The following is a 21258-nucleotide window of genomic DNA, read 5'->3' as shown; positions in this document are numbered from 1 at the left end:
TAACCAATTAGCCTCCACTTAGTTGCATCATGCAGATCCATTTGATAAAAGCCTCAATGGGATCTTCAAAAGCGCTTGCATCCTTGATAGAAGATGAGGAGGGAACCGTCCATATTAAAGGTACATGGCAGCTATGAAAGGCTATTAAATAGGACCGAGGGAAAAAAAAAAAAAGAAGAAGACCGGAGCTACTGCTCTTCTAAAGAATATGAATGAACACGTGAAAGAGAAGCGGCATCATTTATAATCAGAAAGGATAAAAGTGTGGAGCCACAGAAGGAAGAGAGCGCGCCTCATCATCACAAACCCTCCCAGAATCAGCCGCCTCATTAGGACGGAGAAGCGTCTCTTTCCACAACAAGTCTTATTGCACAGTGTGATGCGAGTGCTCTAAAAATATCCCTGCTGCCTCCAGGCATGATTGAGAAACGGAGACACTGAGGGTGCGGACAAGTGTGCCTTTCACTTAAACTGCTGGAAGAGAAACAGCAGGAAGTATTTTGTCAGTTCTGGACCCTTAAGAATCTATTAACCTTGCAAAACAGTTGTGTAAACAAGCCTACTTTATGCTCTTCACAAACAGCCCCTTGGTGAAAACCTTCAGCAACAGCTCTGGAGTTAACTTTTAAATCAAGTAAAATACTTCAATTCTCACGCCAATCATCTTTTGGCCTATTTTAAAGAGTTCCCAGTGGTCTTTCAATTATGATGATGCTGCTTTCAGTTACAATCAATAAAAACCTGTGTTAGTTTCTAGGACATAGTTTCTGCAGAGCAACAGAAGTTCATTAGAATTTCACCTCTGAGTTGTTTACTCCACTTGACCGCTATTTTTCATTATATTTAAGCCAATAGTTTCTTTGCGAACATCTTTCTCTGGCCAAGGTTAATAATGTTCCTCAACTCATTCAAAGTCAACCCATTGTTTTTTTCTATACGATTTATTTCTGTAAATAAAAAAACATGAATAAAGCCGAACAATGGAATGCACTGCAGCGTATTTCTAAGCCAGAAGCGCGGCTCCTCAGGAGGTTTCAATGGGAAAGTCACCTCAAAGGTCACACATGATTCAAGCAGCATTTTGGGTCTGCTTCTAATTCAAAGCAATTTGAACTAGAAAAGTTGAATTATCGCCTATAATGCTAGTGTGAATGCTTTTGATGAAAGTAGTCACTAAAGATGAGAAAGCCTTTTGCTTAAAATTATGACACAATTTACTTAATTGCTGAAGGGATTTGCTAGAAATGCAAAAGCTATTTTCAAAATGTTAAATTTGCTAAAAGAGTTGAAAATGTCCCATATAAGAGTACTGAAGTTAACCTAAATTTAAGAAAAAATTGTAAAATTGCTTAAAAATCCCTAATACATGTCAATTTTGCAAAAATATTTAGTATGTTGCTTGAATATCAGCTAAACTTTAAATTAGCCAAAAAACCTTAGTAGATGCCAAGTTAGCCAATACAGTTAGCTTGTTGTTTAATTACTAGCTAAACTCCAAAATAGCCAAAAATGTATCAGTAAACTAAATTAGTCAAAAATGTTAGCCTGTAGATACAATAAAAGCTAAACTCTAAATTAGTCTAAAAACTCCAGTAGTGAACAAATTAGCCAATAAAGTTAGCTTGTTGCTTTAATACTAGCTAAACTCCAAAATAGCCTAAAATTCTTCAGTAAACTAAATTAGTCAAAAACATTAGCCTGTTACTAAAATAGAAGCTAAACTCTAAATTAGCCTATAAAAACCTCAGTAGATAACAAATTAGCCCAAAACGTTTGCATGTTGCTAAATAATTAGCCAAACACTAAATTAGCATTTAAAAAAATCTTGGTTGATGCCAAATTAGCCAAAAAAGCTAGCACATTGGTTAAACACTAGCTAAACTCCAAAATAGCTTAAATTCCTCAGTAAACTAAATTAGGCAAAAATGTTAGCCTGCTGCTAAAATAGAAGCTAAACTCTATATTAGCCCTAAAAAACCCCAGTAGATAACAAATGAGCAAAAACGTTAGCATGTTACTAAAATATTAGGTAAACTCCAAATTTTTTGAAAATTACTATAAAAGATTAAAAAATATCCCATGAATATATTTAAAGTCTTGTTGCTAATCTACTTAAAATTTTGAAATTTGAATACTTTCTCATACATTTCCTATGGGGCATACTTTGCTCAAAACGTCAAAAACTATTAGGTTTACAAATAGATAAAATAGACGCAGTAATGTCCTGAACTCGCTAACATTTTGATACCAAGATTACTGAACTCGCTGAAAGTGTGATTGAGTTTTTACGTACCAAAAAACATACGGAAAGGAGCAGGAGTATCACAATACTGTGAATGCTTACTAAGCAGATGCAGTTTTAAGCTTAAATTTTCTTATGTGTGTCCTCCATCATGAGAAAAATGCCTCAAGAAACTTTATTAAGTGGAGCATAAAAACACCCATCACTTATAATCAGTTTACACTTGTTTTAATGCAGTGTCAAATCAATTATATAGTGTAAAACTCCTTTAAACCCACCAAAAATATACAGTCGTCTTCCACATCACTGGTAATGCTCCTATTGGCAACACAGTCCCTTCCCATCCATCACTACAATATGAGGACATGTGCAGGTTGGGACACTTCAGAAGCAGTGGGTTTCGTCTCTATGTTTTCAATGTGTGAACACGTCAGAAGCTGTTTTAGCAACAGTCCAACACCGTGCTCCTTTGGGAGGCTCGTTCTGCAGGCAGGATTTCGTTTTGAGGAGCGGAGGCGCTCCAGTGTGGCCACCTCTGTTGGCCCCGCAGCATAAATTACTGCTGGAGTGTGAGAAAACTCAGAAACACAACCAAGCAACACCTACGTCACTGTAGACTTTTGGTTTGATTTCGTGGACTCAGAGCTAATCCTTTGGACAACTAGATGGCACAAAAAGTGCCTCAAAAATAAAGTTTTGATAGACATTAGATAACCCTCACACACACGAAGCCTTTCATGTGTACTTTGTCATTTCTGTGCTGCATTTCTCTATCAAAGAGCCGTTTTTTTTTGTAACTCTGAGAAAGGAGGGTCTCCAAACCACCACTGCTCTTCAAAAACAGGAAGCAGCTCATCAGCCCGTAGCAGAGTTTCCTGTATGTTAGTTGAGAACCGAGAACAGCAATTACACATAGAAGGGAGAGAAAAAGGTTGTGTGGAACCCACATCACTCAAAAAACTCTTCTTTTAGTACGAGTTAAACAGAGCCCGCGGTGTGATGCAGCACAACAACATTCAGTAAAACTTTCCAGTTCAACAGATATGCAAACAGTGAACAAAAAAAATTGAGATAAATATTCCTTAAAAAAAAAAAAAAAAAAAAAAAAAAAAAACTTTACCAGCTGCTATATTTGGGCAGCAAAATACATTTAGTTAGATTTGAGTTATACTGAATATTGAATATTTTTTCTGCCAAAAACCAACTATTTTAATTCCTGCTTCCAATCAGTCTCCAAGTTTTCTCATTGTTGGATTATGTTGCAGTTTTGGCTTCTAAAAAACTATTTTCAACATTTCAGGGATAATATATTCCTATTACTTTGTTATCGTGTCCAGAGAAGTAGCAGTCATTAATAGTTTCAACCAAAAACAAAACCAGCATTTTTTAAAATAACTGTAGGGTCAAAGTTTGAGGCTTGGCAAAAGCAGCAGTGCATGTGAAATGCACGCAAGATGGAGTCAACAGTGGAAAGAACAAAAAAAGAACGTTTTTTAACTTTGATATCAGTGGCAAAAGTTGCCTTAAAAGTTTTGAAAAAATGTATACAAAATTACTATTAAGGGGTAAAAGGATAGAAATGTTTTTCTCTTTTTCAATTTTTTATTTTTAGCAGCATGAAATTAAGAATCGATCACATCAAATATTGCGTTTACACCACACTTTATTGATACTGAAGTTGTTTTAACCATTTCAGTTCTGAAACGTCTTAAAGTCCCATCATCAAAGTGTTCCCAATGGTCTTAATTATGACATTTTTAGTAGAGGTGGGAATTCAATTCTGAAACGATTATCAATGCATCCCAGATCTGCACTTTCTTTTTTTTTAAGAAACATTTTTTTCTACAAGACACTAGACCTTCAAAACTCAAAGGGTCGATTTCTCACTATCAGAAGGCACAGATTTTTATTTGCTATCGTTACTTTTATGATACATTTAAAATAATACTTTTTTTTGCATATACAAAAAATAAAGAGACTTTTTCCCTAATATAAACTTTTAACAGAGGTTCATAAGACTGCTTTTCAAAATAAAAGACACTAGTGCGACCACAAATGATTATTTTAGTAGTCGACTAATTACCAATATTTCTTCCGATAAGTCAAATAATCGGGTCAAACGTAAACTGGATATAAAGCACACATTTTAACCATCATTAGCTCTAAACTAACTAAAAACAAAGACAAAAATGATGATAGTTTATCAAACCTGTAATGAGTCATGCAGTTCTTTCCTTAATTTGTTTGTAGTATATTAAAACAAGACTTAAATAAAAATGAGGTCGGTATCTCAAACGAACGTATTGTTATAGTACCAGAGTCATTCTAGAACTTCCTATGACATCACTACTGACCCAGATTAGCACTGTTGTGCATGTGTGTCAAAGACAATGGCAGCATTAGAAAGCGTGCACAACAACTGAGATAAAAAAGAAGTAATAATAATAAAAAAACGGACTATTAAATTAGTCGTCGACTATTTCAATAGTTGATTAGTCGCTGACTAATCGACTAATCTTGGCATCCCTAAAAGACACTGTGGAATAGTAGAATTTTAACAGTTTATTTTACCGTTTGTGGTGCATCTCAGCTAGAAATGTGTAAATATAAGAAAATAAAATTAAACTAGAGTATTTTTTGCCTATAAAGCACACTTAAAATCCTTGAATTTGTTCAAAAATAGAAAATCTGCTTTATAATCTGCTTCACCTTAATTCTGGTAGTGTTTACTGACCTCCACTTTATACACAGCGCTCTAAAATCTGTCAAAATAATACATCCTGTTCTTCAACTATTGATGAATGTCGAGTACAGTTTATTTTTTTTACTTTTTGAAATAAAAACCTTCTATTTGTCTTTAACAAGGGAGCCACATTGTGGTACAAGAGGCACATGTGGTTCCAGAGCCTCAGGTTGCAGACCCCTATTTTCTCCAACAAAGTGCATTTTTAAGTAAAGACGGGATCAGTATACTAGTTAACTTTTATTGAGAACATAAAAAATCGTAAATATTTTGTTTGATGATCAAAATGTTTCACAGCATTTCCCTGAGCTGAACAACCTTAAACAAGATGTTATCATTAGACCAGCTTTAAACTAAACTAAATAAATTGCTTTTACTTTAAATCATAATTTTTTCAATTATTTAAAATTAATTAAAAAGATTGATATGGATCATAACCGATGCATCCAAAAATAGATTCTCTTTCCCACCACTACTAGTTTTTAGCCAAAATAAAATAAAAACCTTTGTTGTTTTCTTGGAGATAGTTTCTGCAGAAGTTTAGCAAAATTTTGACTCCAAGTTGTGGGCAGGATTGTTGGTGCAGAGCAACCCCGCCCCCCTTCCCTTCCCTGTTTCGGAGTAAAGCCCAGCATGTTTTCTACATCACAAATACACTCTTTTTCCATTTGCGTTTTTTTCCTGATTCAGAATGATTTAAAGAAAGAAAGACTCAAATGCAATTTTAATCTTACTTTTCTTCATTTATCATCAGAAAAATGCCACAAAAACATGTTAAAAATATTTTCATCTGAGTAGGTCTTTGATTTATTTTTTATGTTGGAATCGTAATCATCAAAGCAGCTTATGTGGTTCCATTATGAGGTTGTTATTTTCCAGTTGCTGCAGCACATCAATAAACAAATAAAGAAATGTGTTGATGGATAAAGAGAATGATGGAGAAGTCAGATTATTTCGGTTGGAAGAAGATGAAGTTTGTGCATTGTTGGTGTGGAAGTCTGTTTGGTTTAGTTTATTTTGTGTCACACTGCGATGCTTAAACAGAGTGCGCTGATATTTACAGCGGTGGTGAAACAACCCATAACAACAGAAATGTTGTTTATATCTGGAAGCAGCTGATTGCGCCTCCAAACCTCAAGAGACGTATGGAATGAGACCGCAGACCTCAGGAAGTTGAAGAAAAGGCGAGAGCATGTGATCCAGACTGGGGTGCCCTTTGAAACAACACAAACGGAGAGCCAGGCGGCGGCGGCGGCGGCAGCGGCTGCTGCTGCTGACAGAGCCAGGCTTGTTTACAGGAATTGAAATTCAGGACAAATGATAGTGAAGGATCGCCTCTGCGCCTCCAGCTGACCTGCTCAGCCCCCAATGCAGCCAGTTTGAATAGTCAAGACACAAACTGGCGCTTTCGTGGGGACATAATAGACATTTTTTTTAAATTGTTAGCACAAAAATAAACTGTAGCTGGGGTAGATGTAGGAAAAAAAATCAGAGTGGAAAGAGCATAGCCTGTGGCCTTCTCACTGAATGGCAGCAGATGATTTATATAAATGGGACAGTTCAGTCAATGAACCCCCTATCCTGGAGCCCAACACCACCAAGGTTAGGGGGGTCATCTACTCAGAAATATGAGTGATTTATTTTGCAGAAAGACAATAAACGATGAAGCATCTACAAATCTTTTAAAATTGGGTCTGAAAATAAATAAAAAAAACAAAGAAATTCCATCAAACCACATGAAGCTTCTCTGGAGCACCGGACAGTCTTAGACTGCAGAATACCATGGAAACGGCTGTGATCCCTCAGAGTACCTCACAATTAATTCTGAGTCATGGTTCGACCTTCAGCTGAGGTCAATCAGACAACCAACAAACAGAAAATAATAAAAGAGTGGAATCATCCATCCAAAATGAGGGTTAATAATTACAATGTATAAAGGAATATTTGCTCTAAATTCCTTTCCCGTCACGTCAAATCTACTTTCATCTCCGCATGTTCCTGGATTATCTGTCATCTTAGGTTGTGCCGACTACCCTCACCTAGTTACCGGGTTACTACACGTTTCTTCAAGTTAAATTTAGGACTTTTTAAGTTATTGCATATGAAAAATTAAGACCAAAATCCTTGAATTTCAGCACAATTACTGTCAGTAAACGAGTAATGTAATGAATTCATCTTAACATTTCAGTAATTTAATTACAATTACTAGACTATATAACTCATTACTTAATTTCTCACATTTTGGTGCAGTGAAACTTCACTCACATAATCGTGGTTAATAAAAATTAAACTTTTGACCACTGGTAAAAGTTTTGAATAGCAAATTTTAAAAGACCGAGATGTAACAATTTAATACTTATTTTAATAGACTTTATTTTCAAATTCAAGGCTTTTAAGACTTTTTAAGACCCCATGGGAACCTGTAGTTAGTCCCACTCCAATAATCTTTTAAACTATTTTTAAACTCGTTCCCAGTAGTTTTAACTATGCTTTTTTTTTTTAAACATTAAAAAAAAAAAAAAAAAGTCATTTTCTAGAACAGTCTCTGCAAAGCAGCAGGAGTTCATTAAAAATTCCCCTCTGAGTTGTGGCACAAAGTAAGCCTGCCCCCACTTCCCATCATCCAGTTACAGCCCCTCACACCCCCCCAACCTAACATTACTGCTACAAAAAAAGTCCGCTAGTTTGTTGGTAGCAAGTGTTAATCTGCGGTTCTCTTCACATGAGCCTTTCTTGGTTTGCTTGGACTCCATCCAAAAGAATAAACCACCAATCATGGATTCTTAGTCAATCATTCTCTACTTGTAATAAATTCAACAACAAAGAAGACATCCCCCACTTACACCGACACTGGAATTCCCATGCACACAGGGCTTTTTTTTAAGTGTAACTAGGTTACCATATCAAATAATTGCTGCCAGAGTGACCACAGAAAAGCACAGGCTGCGCACTTTTTCAGTCTTTTCTAATGACGTTTAAGAAAACTTCAAGGCTTCCCTTATTTATGAAGACCTCAGTAAAATGTTGGTAGATTTAAATCACCAATCATGCTCAGCACAAACATTTTTTTCCCAGACCAGCAGCTGAGCAAACAGAGGCTGCGAGCTTCTTGTTTTGGACAGATATTATTTGGGGTTCTGTTACTCGTTGGGAAAACCAGGTGTACATTTGTATAAACCCTTAGGTATTCTAAAGTAAAGTTTGATTTATTTGTTTTTTATTTTTGGATATTTTTAAGTCTGGACTGGACAGAAAAGGGAAGCAAGGGAAATGTGGAGAAATAGAGATATTACTGGAGAAAGAGTGAAAAGAGGAAGGGATAGAGGGTACAGAGAACAGGAAAACAGACAAATAGAGACACACACACACACATCTACACATTCAAATGTGTGGCAGCAAAGACAGCCAGGGAATCCACACACTAGTGCCGGGCCATATGGGAAAAAAAAAATGTTTATCAGGATATAAATCATTTTGTACCACAATAACGATATTAGGGATGTGGCAAAATATCGATATTGCGATGTATCACAATATTTTGTCCTGTGATTGATTCTCGATGGGTTCTCCCCATGTGTCCCCAAGCTATAAAATGCTATATTCATCATCCTTTGGTGAGACGTTCCTCTGGAGGTAGATAGGGGGCGTGCTTTCGTGCTTTGCTAGACTAACCCCCCCAATCACTATATAGTGCACTATATCGAGCGTTCGCCATTTTCTAGTGCTGTCCAAATCTACCAATTCTAAAATCGAGTGCACTCAAAACTTCCTAGAAGTCTTTGCGAAAAATTACCGTCCATCAATGCTCACTAGATTAGCGGATATAGACCACAATGCATTGCGGTCAAACATTTTCCAACAAAAAAACATGTTTAAATGCAATATTTGAATAAACCATCCACATTTTCCCCATCAGAACACAGTTGAGTCATAAATAAACGTTGTGAAATGTTCGTATTTATTCGATTTTCACTTTGGTGACGTCATATCCAGCGTTTAGAAAAATGAAAAAGAAGTAGTGAGCAACGTGTACGAATTATCTTTAAAATCCAGGGCACTATATAGTCCCGCACTATATAGTTTTTTTTAGTAGTTAGGGGGGAATTCGGACAACCAGAGTATTACTGATTTGCACATAAGTTTCTAATATTTGTTGCACAAAATAAGACGCACGCTGTTTATTGTGATTGTGTTCAAACTAAAAAATAAATGGGATATATTTTCCCAAAAAATAGGCCTTCTACAATATACTGCGAGTTATTAGAGACGATTTTTTACCAATTATCGCAGTATCACAATATCATCGATATTATCGCATCATAAGGTACCCAATGATTCCCAGCCCTAAGCGATATATATCACTATATACCAAAATAAAGTATATTTTCAGTTATTCTCAAAAAAATGTAACAAAAATGGCCTTACTTACTTTTCTCTGACTTTATTTTTTCATTAGCAGGGGTTGGGATTATACAAGTTCGCTTCTTCCGACTCCTTTTCAAGCAATAAATCAAACTCTTGTTAGTTAATAATCACAAAAAATGAATGAACCAAAAATTTCACATTAGTGTTTTGTTTTTGTTTGTTTTCTATTTTCTAATCAATGCATTTCATCATTTCTGTAATGAGTTTGAAATAATTGTGTGTTTTGTCCTGTGTTTTTCAATCCAATCAATCAATCAATCAATCGCCCAGCACTACCTCACACCCCATGGAGAAGGAGCTCCATAACCTCCAACGTCCAAGACAACTCAACATGATCTAGAGCCTGAGCACCCCTATTACCAACCCCATAGAACCTGGGTGGTGCCAAGAAACCCATCATCTGCCACCACGGAGAGTCCAGCAAAAGATGGCGGCAAACCCCACTTACCAAGGTGATGACATTTAGAACGGCCCAGCACAGGTAGGCTGGGACACCAAACCGTCCCTCCACGTCAAATCTACTGTAGTCTTGTGACCTCTATTATGCTATGAACCAACTCTTCTTGTCAGTTTTGTCTACTCTTGTTGAAATAGATTTTTCTCAGATAAGCAGCAGTATCATTTTTCAAAGCTTCTATACATCTTGATCTGTGATCCCAGCTGTCAGGCAGACCAGGATCCACCAGGACCATCCTCAAAAGGTGCTGTCAAGCAGGTGCCAATCAGTTACCGTTACCGTCAGCACAGCTCTAAAAAAGTTAACAGAAACCATAAAGAAAAAACACATTTGGGCACCAGATGAGTTTCATTATGAGTCAAACATCAGCTGAGCTGCTCACCTTACAAAGGAAATTTCCAATCACCAATCTCAAATGTACACTTCCCTTTAAGAGCGTTCAATTTAATTGAAACTGCTGACAAATATTGAAGCGGTCTCTGTGCATCTAATCTGTGAGTGTTGAATGTCACGTTCAGTCCGCCTGTTGTGTGTGTGTGTGTGCTACAGATGCCGGCGCATTAAAGATAAATAGAGCAGACAAAGCACTATGTGGTCAAGTCAGCCTGTAAGCAGCTCAGTGTATGGGAATTAGGTTGAACAGAAAATCTGGTGAGTGTTCACGGGGGTCTCGACGGCTCTCTCAAATTATAAACCCTTGCCCTTGTGGCTAGCAGAGTAGCAGATGCTCTTTGACGCTGCAGACCTTTGAAGTCCCACATGTGCACGTACACATGCAACTTATCTAACAAATGAAACGAGCATCTGAAAAGGCCATCTTGGAACATTCGGCACCCACGGTTTTAGCCAACAAACGTCACTGATGCACTGACGGAACACGATGCGGCTGCCACCACCAGCGAGAGCAGTCAACGGTGTCAACCATGGAGATATGTAAAACCAGAACTTAGGGGGTTTTATCTGAAGTGAAAATCGCTGTAATGAGAAGCACAGAAAGACTATTCACAGATTTATATGCATGTCATATATGGAGTCACAATAGAACCATATTTTACATCGTTTTGATTATTTAAGTCGTCCCATTTTAAATCCAAACATGAAGAGTTTAAAACATAAAGCGGATGCCGTATTTTCTGGACTATAAGCCACTGCTGTTTTCATAGGTTTTGAACCATGCGGTTTATGCAAAGGTGTGGCTATTCTGTGAATTTTTCTTCTTCCACCACTAGGGGCGCTCTTACGGAGCCCCTAAAGGGACATTGAAGAGTAAAAATATCGTATAAATAAATTAATATAAGTTCAAAAAGAAAAAAATCTGGTTACTAACTGGTGCTTACTAGAAAGTAACTGGTGAGAGCACCAGTTAGTAATCAGAAAAAAAAACTTGAATTTTTCAGAAAAGAAAAAAATATTTTTTACTTCAAGTTTTATAAAACAAGATTTTTCAGTTATCATCTGATGTATATCAGTTAATAACCAGAAAAAAGTCAATTTTTAGAAAAAAAATCCTTCAATTTTTTTTTTTAATTCGATGTCCCTCATCCATATAAATCAGGGGTATCAAACTCAATCACACAGAGGGTCAAAAATCCAAAACACACCTTTGGTTGCGGGCCAAAAAGGATAAGCATTTATTAAAAATACCACTAAAACTACATTTTTACAACTTTAAAAACATAACTTTTTAACATTACTATCAATTTAAACAGGCAGGAATATTATCCAGAATAAATCAACTTAAACCTTAAATAACTTTTAATATTTTACTCTTCATAAAAACATATTTTGTCAAAATTATACAAGTTAGAAATAAGCGCAAGACATCAGGCCAATAGTAACAATAAATAAAATGATTTGGAGGGCCTGACAGAATTACCTGGAGGGCCGGATGCGGGCCCCGGGCCTCGACCTTGACATGTCACATAAATGATCATATAAATATTACCTTTGGAACATTAAAAAACAAATTATTCAGGAAATATGAGTTATTTTTGTGTACTCCTTTCATACCAGGAAGTAAAACGACTCAATCTCTGAGGCTCCGCCTTCTCCTCCTTGTGGGTGCTGCCCATTTCATGATTTCAACCAGATAAAGATTTCAAGATTTATTGAAATGAGGACATATAGTCTCTGTATCAAAAATCCTCCCTGCTTTCAAGCGGATCCATTTGCCTTTCTGCAGTTGAGCAATAATCTACATTTAAACTAGTTCTACCAATTTGTCACTTGCTTTTCCCATCAGGAAATAGTCTGTTCCCTTTCTCCTGCCGTCTTTCCAATAATTCCGTCAAGAATAATATTCCTGTTTGTTTTTAATATACATTTCTGTTAAAAAAAGTTACGTTTTAAAAGTTTAGAACTTTTATTAATTTAGTTTTAGTGTGTTTGTCCTGTGAGACCTACTGTGCGTTTTGGATTTTGGTCCCCTGTGTGATTGAGTTTGACACCCCTGGTGTAAATATTACTGTGCATACCTATAAAAACCTTTAAATATTTCATTGTGTCTATATCTTTCATTGATTCCTTCTGCATTAGTCTTCTTTTCCAGATACCGCAGGTTTGCACCGTCATCCGGTGAAGGTGATATGATGGAGAGCGAGGAAACCAAACAGACTCATGTCAACCGTCATTTTAGAAACACCAGTTATCCCAGGAATGCACAGCATTGGACTGTGAAAATTGGACCGCTCAGGCACGGGGAAATTATGCAAATTCCCTTAAGCTTTCAACTAAATTTGAATATAGAGGTAACTCAGGACGATGCACCACAGCTTCAAAGTGTGGACTCCTTTATTTTTAGAAGTATTCCTTGATGTTTTTGGCATAAAATTGCCACATCTATCTCTGTTTTATGTATAAATAATGTAGTAAAATCAGCTCTTTCCTGGAGCACCTTCCGTGTCTCGGCCTCGTTACAGCTGGAAGCTGATCTCCTCCCTGTTTGTCCATGCTCTTAGCAGCTGCGAGCTGTTTAAGGCATAAAAATGCTGATTTAAATTGCAACTGCTCCAGGCTGCTCTGACTCAAACCGCTATCATCCCCAGCCGCCTGCTGATGCCCCTGGCCAACACAGCTTCCACAGTCAGACGACCGCATAATGAGACGTCCAGGATGCAGACGTACTGTACATCCTTCCAACCTGCATATCAAAGAAGGTGCAAAAAAACGATTTCTCTCTGCATGTACGCACGGAAATTCACCAACAGTCCAGCAGAACCACAATTGGAGATTATAGGATGAGCAATTTGAGATTACTGGAATGCTAAATCACTGTCATCTGCAGGGTGAGAACATTTGTACATGCACGCATCAAATTGCGAGTGTGTTGCAAGACTAATGAAAGAGCGGCTTCACTAGAAGGCAGGTCTGTGCAAGTGTGTCAGTTTCTGCAGCTTGATGGGTGGGTATGTGAAACCAACTGAAAGTGAAAGAGAAAATCCGAGTGTCGTCTACATCTTCTATCAACTTGACACTGAGACATATGAATCTCTTAATAAAATCTCTTAATAAATATCTAATTTCTAATTCTTTAATCTCTAAATAAACTTTGTGAAATGTTCGTTTTTATTCGATTTTCACTTCGTGAAATCAGTGAAAAGTAGTAAGCATTGTGTCCAAATTACCTTTAAAATCCAGGGCACTATATAGTCCCGCACTATATAGTATTTTAGTAGTTAGGGATTGGGGGGGGTTCGGACACAACCCGGGTGTACAGCAGAGATAGGCAACTCCAGGGCTCCATGCTCCAATTGGGAGGACACATCTGAACCAGGTGATCAATCCTGAGTAAGGTTTGGATATCGGGAAATGACGTAGAAACAGCAGCCCGTGAGGCTTGGAGTTACCTATTCCTGGTGTACGCAAACCAGCTTCCCAGGGCGTCCAATGATCTTAATCTAGGATCCCTACCCAAGACTCTTCACACTGCTGTCTAAACTATGCAGCCACAAGACGCACCAAGTCTGGGTCCCAACTCAGATAAAATACACAAGAGTGCCAAACCACCAACACAAATCAGTCAAAGCTGATATATGCAGAAAGGTGAACAAAAACCTTCAAAGGTTGACATGAGTTCAAAGTGAGGCTAAATAAAAGCTGTATAAACTCTAGTAAAACAGTGACAGGTGTTTTGAGAGCTCCCACTAGCTTGAGAATCTCATAGAGAGCAGCATTTCTCGCATTTGACAGCGTCATACTCCCGCTTTAGGTAGTAACAGCCATCAAACAGCTCACGGTTTGTTGCTCCAAATCTGCAGTCTTCAAACTGAGCCAGCTCTTAGCTAGCTGCTAAGTCACATGTGTCAAAGTCAAGGCCCTGGGGCCAGATTCAGCCCACTGGGTAATTATATCCGGCCCTCCAGATCATTTTATTTCAATGCTATTAATGACCCGATGACACTTTGATTATGGAGGCTGAGAGATCAGTTTTAACGATCCATGGTTTTCCTTTTAGTGTTTGACATCACAAGGGTGTCATCATCCTCTCACAAAACGGAGTAAAACAGCCAGACCACACAATGACAAAACCCAAACTTAAAACACAATCCGCCCAGACAGGCAAAGGGAATGATATCCCACTCTTCAGCCCACGACCTAATTTGTGTTTTGGATTCTGGCCCCCTGTGCGATTGAGTTTGACACCCCTGGTCTAAGTGATGCGAGCATTGACTACATAAGGGAACCGGACTGAGGCAGCGTGATGTCGCCCGTAGAAAATTACTTAGTTCAATTTACTAGCCATTTTTTTTGCGATACATGTTGAATTCAGAAATCGTCAGTAAGTTGTTGGAAGACCACACCCCTAACACTGAAAATGGGCTCAGGAGAATCTGTCAAACGTTCGACGTAAAACCACAAACTTTCATTGTAGCACTTGACTGGTCAGTTCATAAATTAAATTACTTGAACTGCACCAATAGTATAATTTAAAAAAATGGGATTTGCAAGAAGATGTGTAACTCTTGTGCTATCCGCAATATGCTGACGTTTGGAGGGGAGTGGGGTCACCTGGACCCCACAAGACAGAGCGCTGAACGTTTTTGTTTTTTTTTCCCCCAAGGATCTTTGATTTTCACTGATGTTCGTCCTTGGCAGAAATGAAATCCTGTTCACCTTCATCCACATTTGCGGATAACACGTCAATGTAAGGATGGGGTCATCTGGACCCCATATGAGAGCACAGGGGGTAACAAAAGGTAGTAAAGATAGATAAATTAGAAAGACTGAGTAATAGCCATTAATTTCTCAAAATTCTATGGGATTTTGGCTTCTTGGATCCAGCAGATACTTCCTGTTTAGGACACCAAGGGGGAGGGGTCACTCAGTCCAGTTCTCATATACAGTCAATATACGTGTTGAGCTTACTCCGTAAAACAAAATCCCAAGAGAGCAGAGTGTTGGGGAAATTAAAATTCCAGATTTTCCCCAAAACAACTGCAAACGAATCAATGAAATCGATGCATTGCACGGCCCTACATGAAACATTTCTTAAGTCAGCAGCCACTCCATTGCTTCTCCTTTACTTAGCAAAAAGAGACAGAATAGATAAGAGGACAGCATGAGGTACATACTAATGAAATGCCCTCATTAAATCAGCTGAGAGGAAGAGGAAAACACACACACATACCATCCTGGACATAAACCCCTGACTCCTGTTAAAACCACTCTGGAATGTCATGTTTCCTGTTTATCCGAAGTACCATTGTGTGGAATCCCGAGGCGAGTTGTAGAGGTTGTCTGGTAAACAGGAGAATCTGCTGCTGCAGTGATAAATTCCTTTTATATCTTCATACTAGGCTTTGGATGGTTGAGCTTCAATCATCTAAATGCATGCATAAAAGTCCTGACAATAGAAAGAAAAACTATAATAATCCTTCTAGTGAATCTACTTTTTCATTTTTAAACTGTCCTAATATCAAACCATAAGCATGTCAATATGATTTAGTAAGATAATAAAAGTTCCTTGAATCCTAACAAAAACATTTCATTTGATTAGACAAACCCATCACAATCAATGACGTTTATTAATATCACAGCTTGAACTTTCAGAGGCAAGGACTTCACTTATGAAAAATTCATTTTTCCCACAAGGAGTTTTCACATCGATTGAAATCCGGTCTGATTGTTGGCCGTGTTGTTGAGTTACAAGGGAGGAAATAATTGCAATTTGATATGATGCTGCAAATGATGCACACCCAAAAATATCATACAGAAATGCAGATTTTTTTTAAAGAATAAAGTCTTGACTGATGTTCTCGGGAGAAATCAAATCCGTTCAGTGATAACTTCTCTGCACTGGCTGTCAATTTAGATTGGCGTATGTTTGAATATTCTTTTAATTACGAGATAACTGGATAGATCCAAGTGTTTTCCTTATGGTCTCCCAAAAGTGCTGGAGTTGAGGACGGATGGCAGATCTTTAATTGTTCCAGCTTCTCTACTGGAACCAACTATCAGCTTTTATCGAAAATGTTGAAACTATTTTGGCTTCATGTAAAACCTTTTGAGAAAAAGCTGATGATTGATGTTCCTTTTTTATTTTTAAAGGGGATATACCATGAAAAAACAACTTTTGGGGCTTTTAAGTGTATTATACTGTTCAATCCTCACTATAAAGAACCCCAATGTGGTATTTTGATCCGTTCACACATTTCTGAGGAATCCTCTAAAAATCTGTACTCTCTGCAGCAGCCCCTCCCACACCCACAAAACTGAGCGGGTTCTAGCGTGCTGATGTCACAACGTGAGACAGCCCCTTTCAGGAAGAGTGTGCTCTGCCAGCTCCGCCCCCAATCCGAATTCTTCCCTTCTCCCTTCCCTTCCATTTAAACGTGCATTTTTAGTACAAATGTGCACGGAAGTTTTCTTTTTAAATTTCACCTTTCAAGCAGAGCGATACAAAGCTCCGCGCTATCGCTAGCGGATGGGCGATTATTCAATTTTATTTATATAGCCCAATATCACAAATCAATTGCCCCATTGGGCTTCATTCAAGTCATTTTACAGAAGCAAAAAGATAAAACAAACAATAGCTGATTACTAAACTAAACAGACTTAATAAAACTGGTTATTACCGGTAAGGAGAAACTCCTAAAAAAACTGATTCAGGAAAAAAAATAAGGTTATTGGTGACGTCAGCGGACAAAAGTGACGTCCTAAATATGAGACATTATTATATCATAACTCTCCGTTTGGAGGGCCAAATGAAGGGGAAGAGGGAAGAATTCGGATTGGGCCATAAACACATACTTACTCCGCGGAGTTAGCGGTGATCATCAGCAAAGCGTTGTTATTCTAGTATCAACCTTAAGAAAAAGTGGTTCCTTTCGTATTTAATCTTCAGAGAAAACAATGGCTTGTAAGACAATGTCTATCAAATGGAGAAAATGCTTGTCAGAAATAGTTGGAGTTTTTCTTTGGGAGCCTGCGACAGACCAGCCAGAAACATTTTTGTCTGTGATCGCCACTTCACAGATGACAGTTTGGTAAACCTTGGCCTTCAAAGTGGTTTACAATTTAAAGCTGGCGCTATTCCTACAGTCAAACCTGATGAAGACGTGTAAATAAATCACACAACTAGCTGAAATTATGCAGTATAATCAATAATGCTAGAGGTAATGCGACATTTCCGCACACGACAGTTATTTGTTCTGTAATAAATACTACGCTACAAAAGAAACTTCTCTTAGCTTTTCATTCACCAGTCAGTTACTTCCTGCAGACGTCTTTGGGGTCGCTGTAGTACCTTGTGTACTTCAAATTCCGGATCGAACTGTGGGTCAAGACCATACAGCTCAAAAATATCCAGATCCAAAGTTCGGAGGTTGTTATTTTGCATGCATGGACACACGCTTTGACACTTGCTTTAGGATGACGTCATGAAATGGGCGGGACCGACAAGGAACAAAAGGCGGAGCCTCATAGATTGAATCGTTTTACTTCCGGGTAAGAAAAGAGTTCACAAAAACAACTCATAATTCATGAATGATTTGTTTTTTTAGTGCGTCAAAGGTAATATATCATCATATATATGGATATAGTTTACTCTGAAAGGCTTAAGAAAATCATGGTTAAAACAAATTAGGGGCTGTTCTGTGTTAGTGTAGATTTGTCAAGGTAAGTTTATGTGTGCAGCACATTTTGTGCAAAAATAAAGAAGCAAAAAATATAAAAAGAGCAGGAAAGAAGCAAGTTTTTAAAAAACGGCTTTGAAATTGTTTGAAAATTCCTTCCTTTGACATTTTTGTTGCCAGAGAGCGTTCAGACTAGAGCTTTTACTCTTCCTTTTCATGATCAATAACGCCAATAGTAAAAATGTGTCACAGTACAAACAACAGAAGTGAAATAGCAAGCTGGGATGAAGCTAAACTTCAATTTTGTTTTTTCTGTCTGTTATTTGTTACTGAAATAAATTAAAATTACTCTAATAAAGTCTTCTCTTTTCCTGGTCTGAGGTGGCTGCTTTTTATTTTAGCCTCTTTTTTTATTTTTCTTTGTTTTTCATTTACTTTCCAGTGTCTTTCAAACAATTTAGCCACAATGACTGATTTTGTTTCCTTTGATCGTCTACCTTTTGAACGTTGTGTTTGTGCTCCATCACACAATCAACTGGGAGTAATTTGAATTTTGTTTTGTTTTTCTGACAAGCTCCATTGAAAGTGATGAAAGTATTCTCCATTCCTTTTTCTGACTGCAGATTCAGAATCCTGCTAATTTAAGAAAAGCAAAGTGGAAGCCGATACCCTCATTTTCTTTCTTTCACTAAAATTCTTGTTTTCAGTCAACTTGCCATCATGAATTTTAAAAAATATATTTTATATCATATTTTCTAAACCAGAGACTACAACTAGATTAAAGCCCCACTAGTCAGGTGGAATAAAAAGCCATTTCTGGTCACATACAGGATCCCAGAACGTGAAGCGCACAGATCCGGTTCAGGCTGTCCGTGATAAGTTGGCTGCAGCGGGAGAAGCGGGACGAGCCTGCTGTGTGTGGGAAAAGAGGTGAGAAACATTTGCCTGCTTGTGTGTGACTGTGCACATTTATTTGAAAGTGATTTGTCACCAACTGCCTGTGACTTTACGGCAATATTGCAACATGACGGAAGCGAGGAAATTGGCTAACTGACTGACTTCCTGTCTGGTCAAATTGGGGGGGGGGGCAGTCGCACATGGATGGCGGCAAGTTCAGATAATCATGTCCTCGCAGGCAGCAGGTTCATAGACAATCGGCGAGTGCGGATCAATAATAGACCTCCCACATGTCATAGGCCTAAAGCCCTAAAAGGACAACGCCAGTGGATGCATTATTGATTAGATACTATTGATAGTCGTTCCTTTTACTGCTGATTTTCCGACGAGACGTACTTTAAAAATGCAGATCTCAGACAATTGCACACATGGAGGTCTAAGCAATAAGTCTGAAAGCCTACAAGTCTTTAAGTGAGCCACTGAAGGAAGAGAGAGTGTTACCTAGTTAGAACCGACACATCCAGCAGGTGGGTTGACTTGTTGGGTTTTCTCAAAGAGCACAGATAGTTGATCTGCAACGGTAACTGTGGGCAGGGACGCCGCTGGGGATTTTGGGCCCCATGAAAAAAAAAATTATAGGGCCCCTAACACAGAGACAAACTGGCATTAGGGGCCCCTAGAATGAGCCTCCTTTTTCCCCCCCTTTCCAGCGCACCAGACTATGGGTAAAACCTTTAGAATGATTCTGATCATTTTATTCAAACACTTCATGTTTTTCTTAAGACTTCTGTTTTGCAGCTTTTGGACATTTACTGGCATGTAGGGTTACATGTAGGGTCATCGGCCAATTGACTAGTCATTGACCAGTACATTCATCATCAGCCAATCGATTAGACATCGGCCAATGGACTAGTCATCGACCATTTGACTAGTCAACAGCCAATCGATAAGTCGTGGGCCAATCGACTAGTCATCGGCCTGTCGACTAGTCAACAGCCAATCGACTAGTCATCGGCCTGTCGACTAGTCAACAGCCAATCTACTAGTCATCGCCCGGTCGATTAGTCATCAGCTATTCGATTAGTCATCAACTAGCCGGTTAGCCTGTCGACTGGTCATCTGCCGGTTGACTAGTCATCAACCAATGAGTCAACTAGCCGGTTAGTAATCGGCTAGTTGACTAGTGGAGCTCGCTAGCTCGATACAGCGTAGCGTGCCAGCTCAATACACCAGAGCTCGCTACAGTGGAGCTTGCTAGCTCACTACAGAAGAGCTCGCTACCTCGCTAAAGTGGAGCTTATTAGCATGCTATGCCATCCACCAAAGGCTGTCTATCATAGCGAGCCAATGAGTTCCCACTTAAGCCAATGTGACCAAACACAGGGGGGGGCCACCACAGAAACTGTGGACAAACTCAATTGGGGTCCACATTTTCTGCCTGCTTTTAAACCTTGCCGGCTGATATACCTCATTTTTATTTTGTTTAACATGTTTCTGTTGAAAATTGCCTAGTATTTGTGACCTGTTATGCACTGAATAAACTGGTCTCTTCACTAAAGGTGATGCAGATGAAACTGCTGCTTCACAGGTGGCATCTTAACCCTGCAGTGCTGGAGATCAGCTGTGACAAGTCAACATATGCAGGCCAATTAATGACTTCATGTGTTGCTTCTCAATTATTTGGTCTAAATTTAACCTTCAGTCTTCATCATATTCCTTGCAGCCTGACAGAACTTCTGGGGGGTTCTGCATGTGTGATGATGGACTGACATCTGTTGAAGGCAGCAGCCTTACCTTGATCAGGCTGCTGCGTCGCGGGATTGGCTTCAGAGCAGAATCGGTGCCCGCGGTCTCCCACGTCGGGGACTCACAGCTGGCGTCGGTCTGAGCCCTCCTGACGGCGTCTGGCACGCTGCAGCTTCCGTTTGACACGGTTTCTCCTCGGTGCGCGTCCGCGCTCGATCCGCCTCTCCAGTCAGAAACCGGTGGAGCCATCAGGCTCTTCTTCGCGGCGCGTTCGGCCATGGTGACCCTCTCAGACGACTCCCGTCTCACGAAAGGCGCCGGAGCTCCCACGGCGACGCCGCCGCGCGCTGACACGGGCGCGCCATTGTGCGGAGTGAAGAGAGATCCGTGCGCCAGAAAAGCGGAGGAAACTTCTGTCTGTCGCACATGCGAGAGGAGGGGGGGTGACAGGAAGAGACCGAGGAGCTCGAGAAATGACCGTCACACCTTTGACTCGGAGACACACTTCTCCTTTGCGCCGCGGCTGGTTGTGCGCTTGCGTTCAAAACAGCTGTGCTGCTCCTCCTCCTCCTCCTCCTCCTCACAGGAGATTACAGCCGTGAAATGTTCAAACCACCACGACTTCAACATTTCCTCCTGTCGCCTCCCACCGCTGCAAACTCCACAATGCATTCGG

The 21258-nt window shown here is 39.1% G+C and overlaps 1 protein-coding gene across 1 annotated transcript in view; it reads right to left on the bottom strand.

The window, feature by feature from the left end:
• Positions 1–21219, bottom strand: part of LOC112136342 (inactive phospholipase C-like protein 2) — a 44097-nt gene extending 22878 nt beyond the window's left edge. The window contains exon 1 of the mRNA XM_024257977.2: positions 20631–21219. Within this exon, the coding sequence (XP_024113745.1) occupies positions 20631–20861 (231 nt within the window). The 5' untranslated portion in view covers positions 20862–21219. The remainder of the gene's footprint in view (positions 1–20630) is intronic.
• Positions 21220–21258: the final 39 nt, after the last annotated feature.

The sequence above is a fragment of the Oryzias melastigma genome, linkage group LG11 (genome assembly GCF_002922805.2).
Source record: "Oryzias melastigma strain HK-1 linkage group LG11, ASM292280v2, whole genome shotgun sequence".
Lineage (NCBI taxonomy): Eukaryota > Metazoa > Chordata > Actinopteri > Beloniformes > Adrianichthyidae > Oryzias > Oryzias melastigma.
The sequence above is the reverse complement of the archived record's forward strand: the minus strand, read 5'-3'. Positions and strand labels throughout refer to the sequence as shown.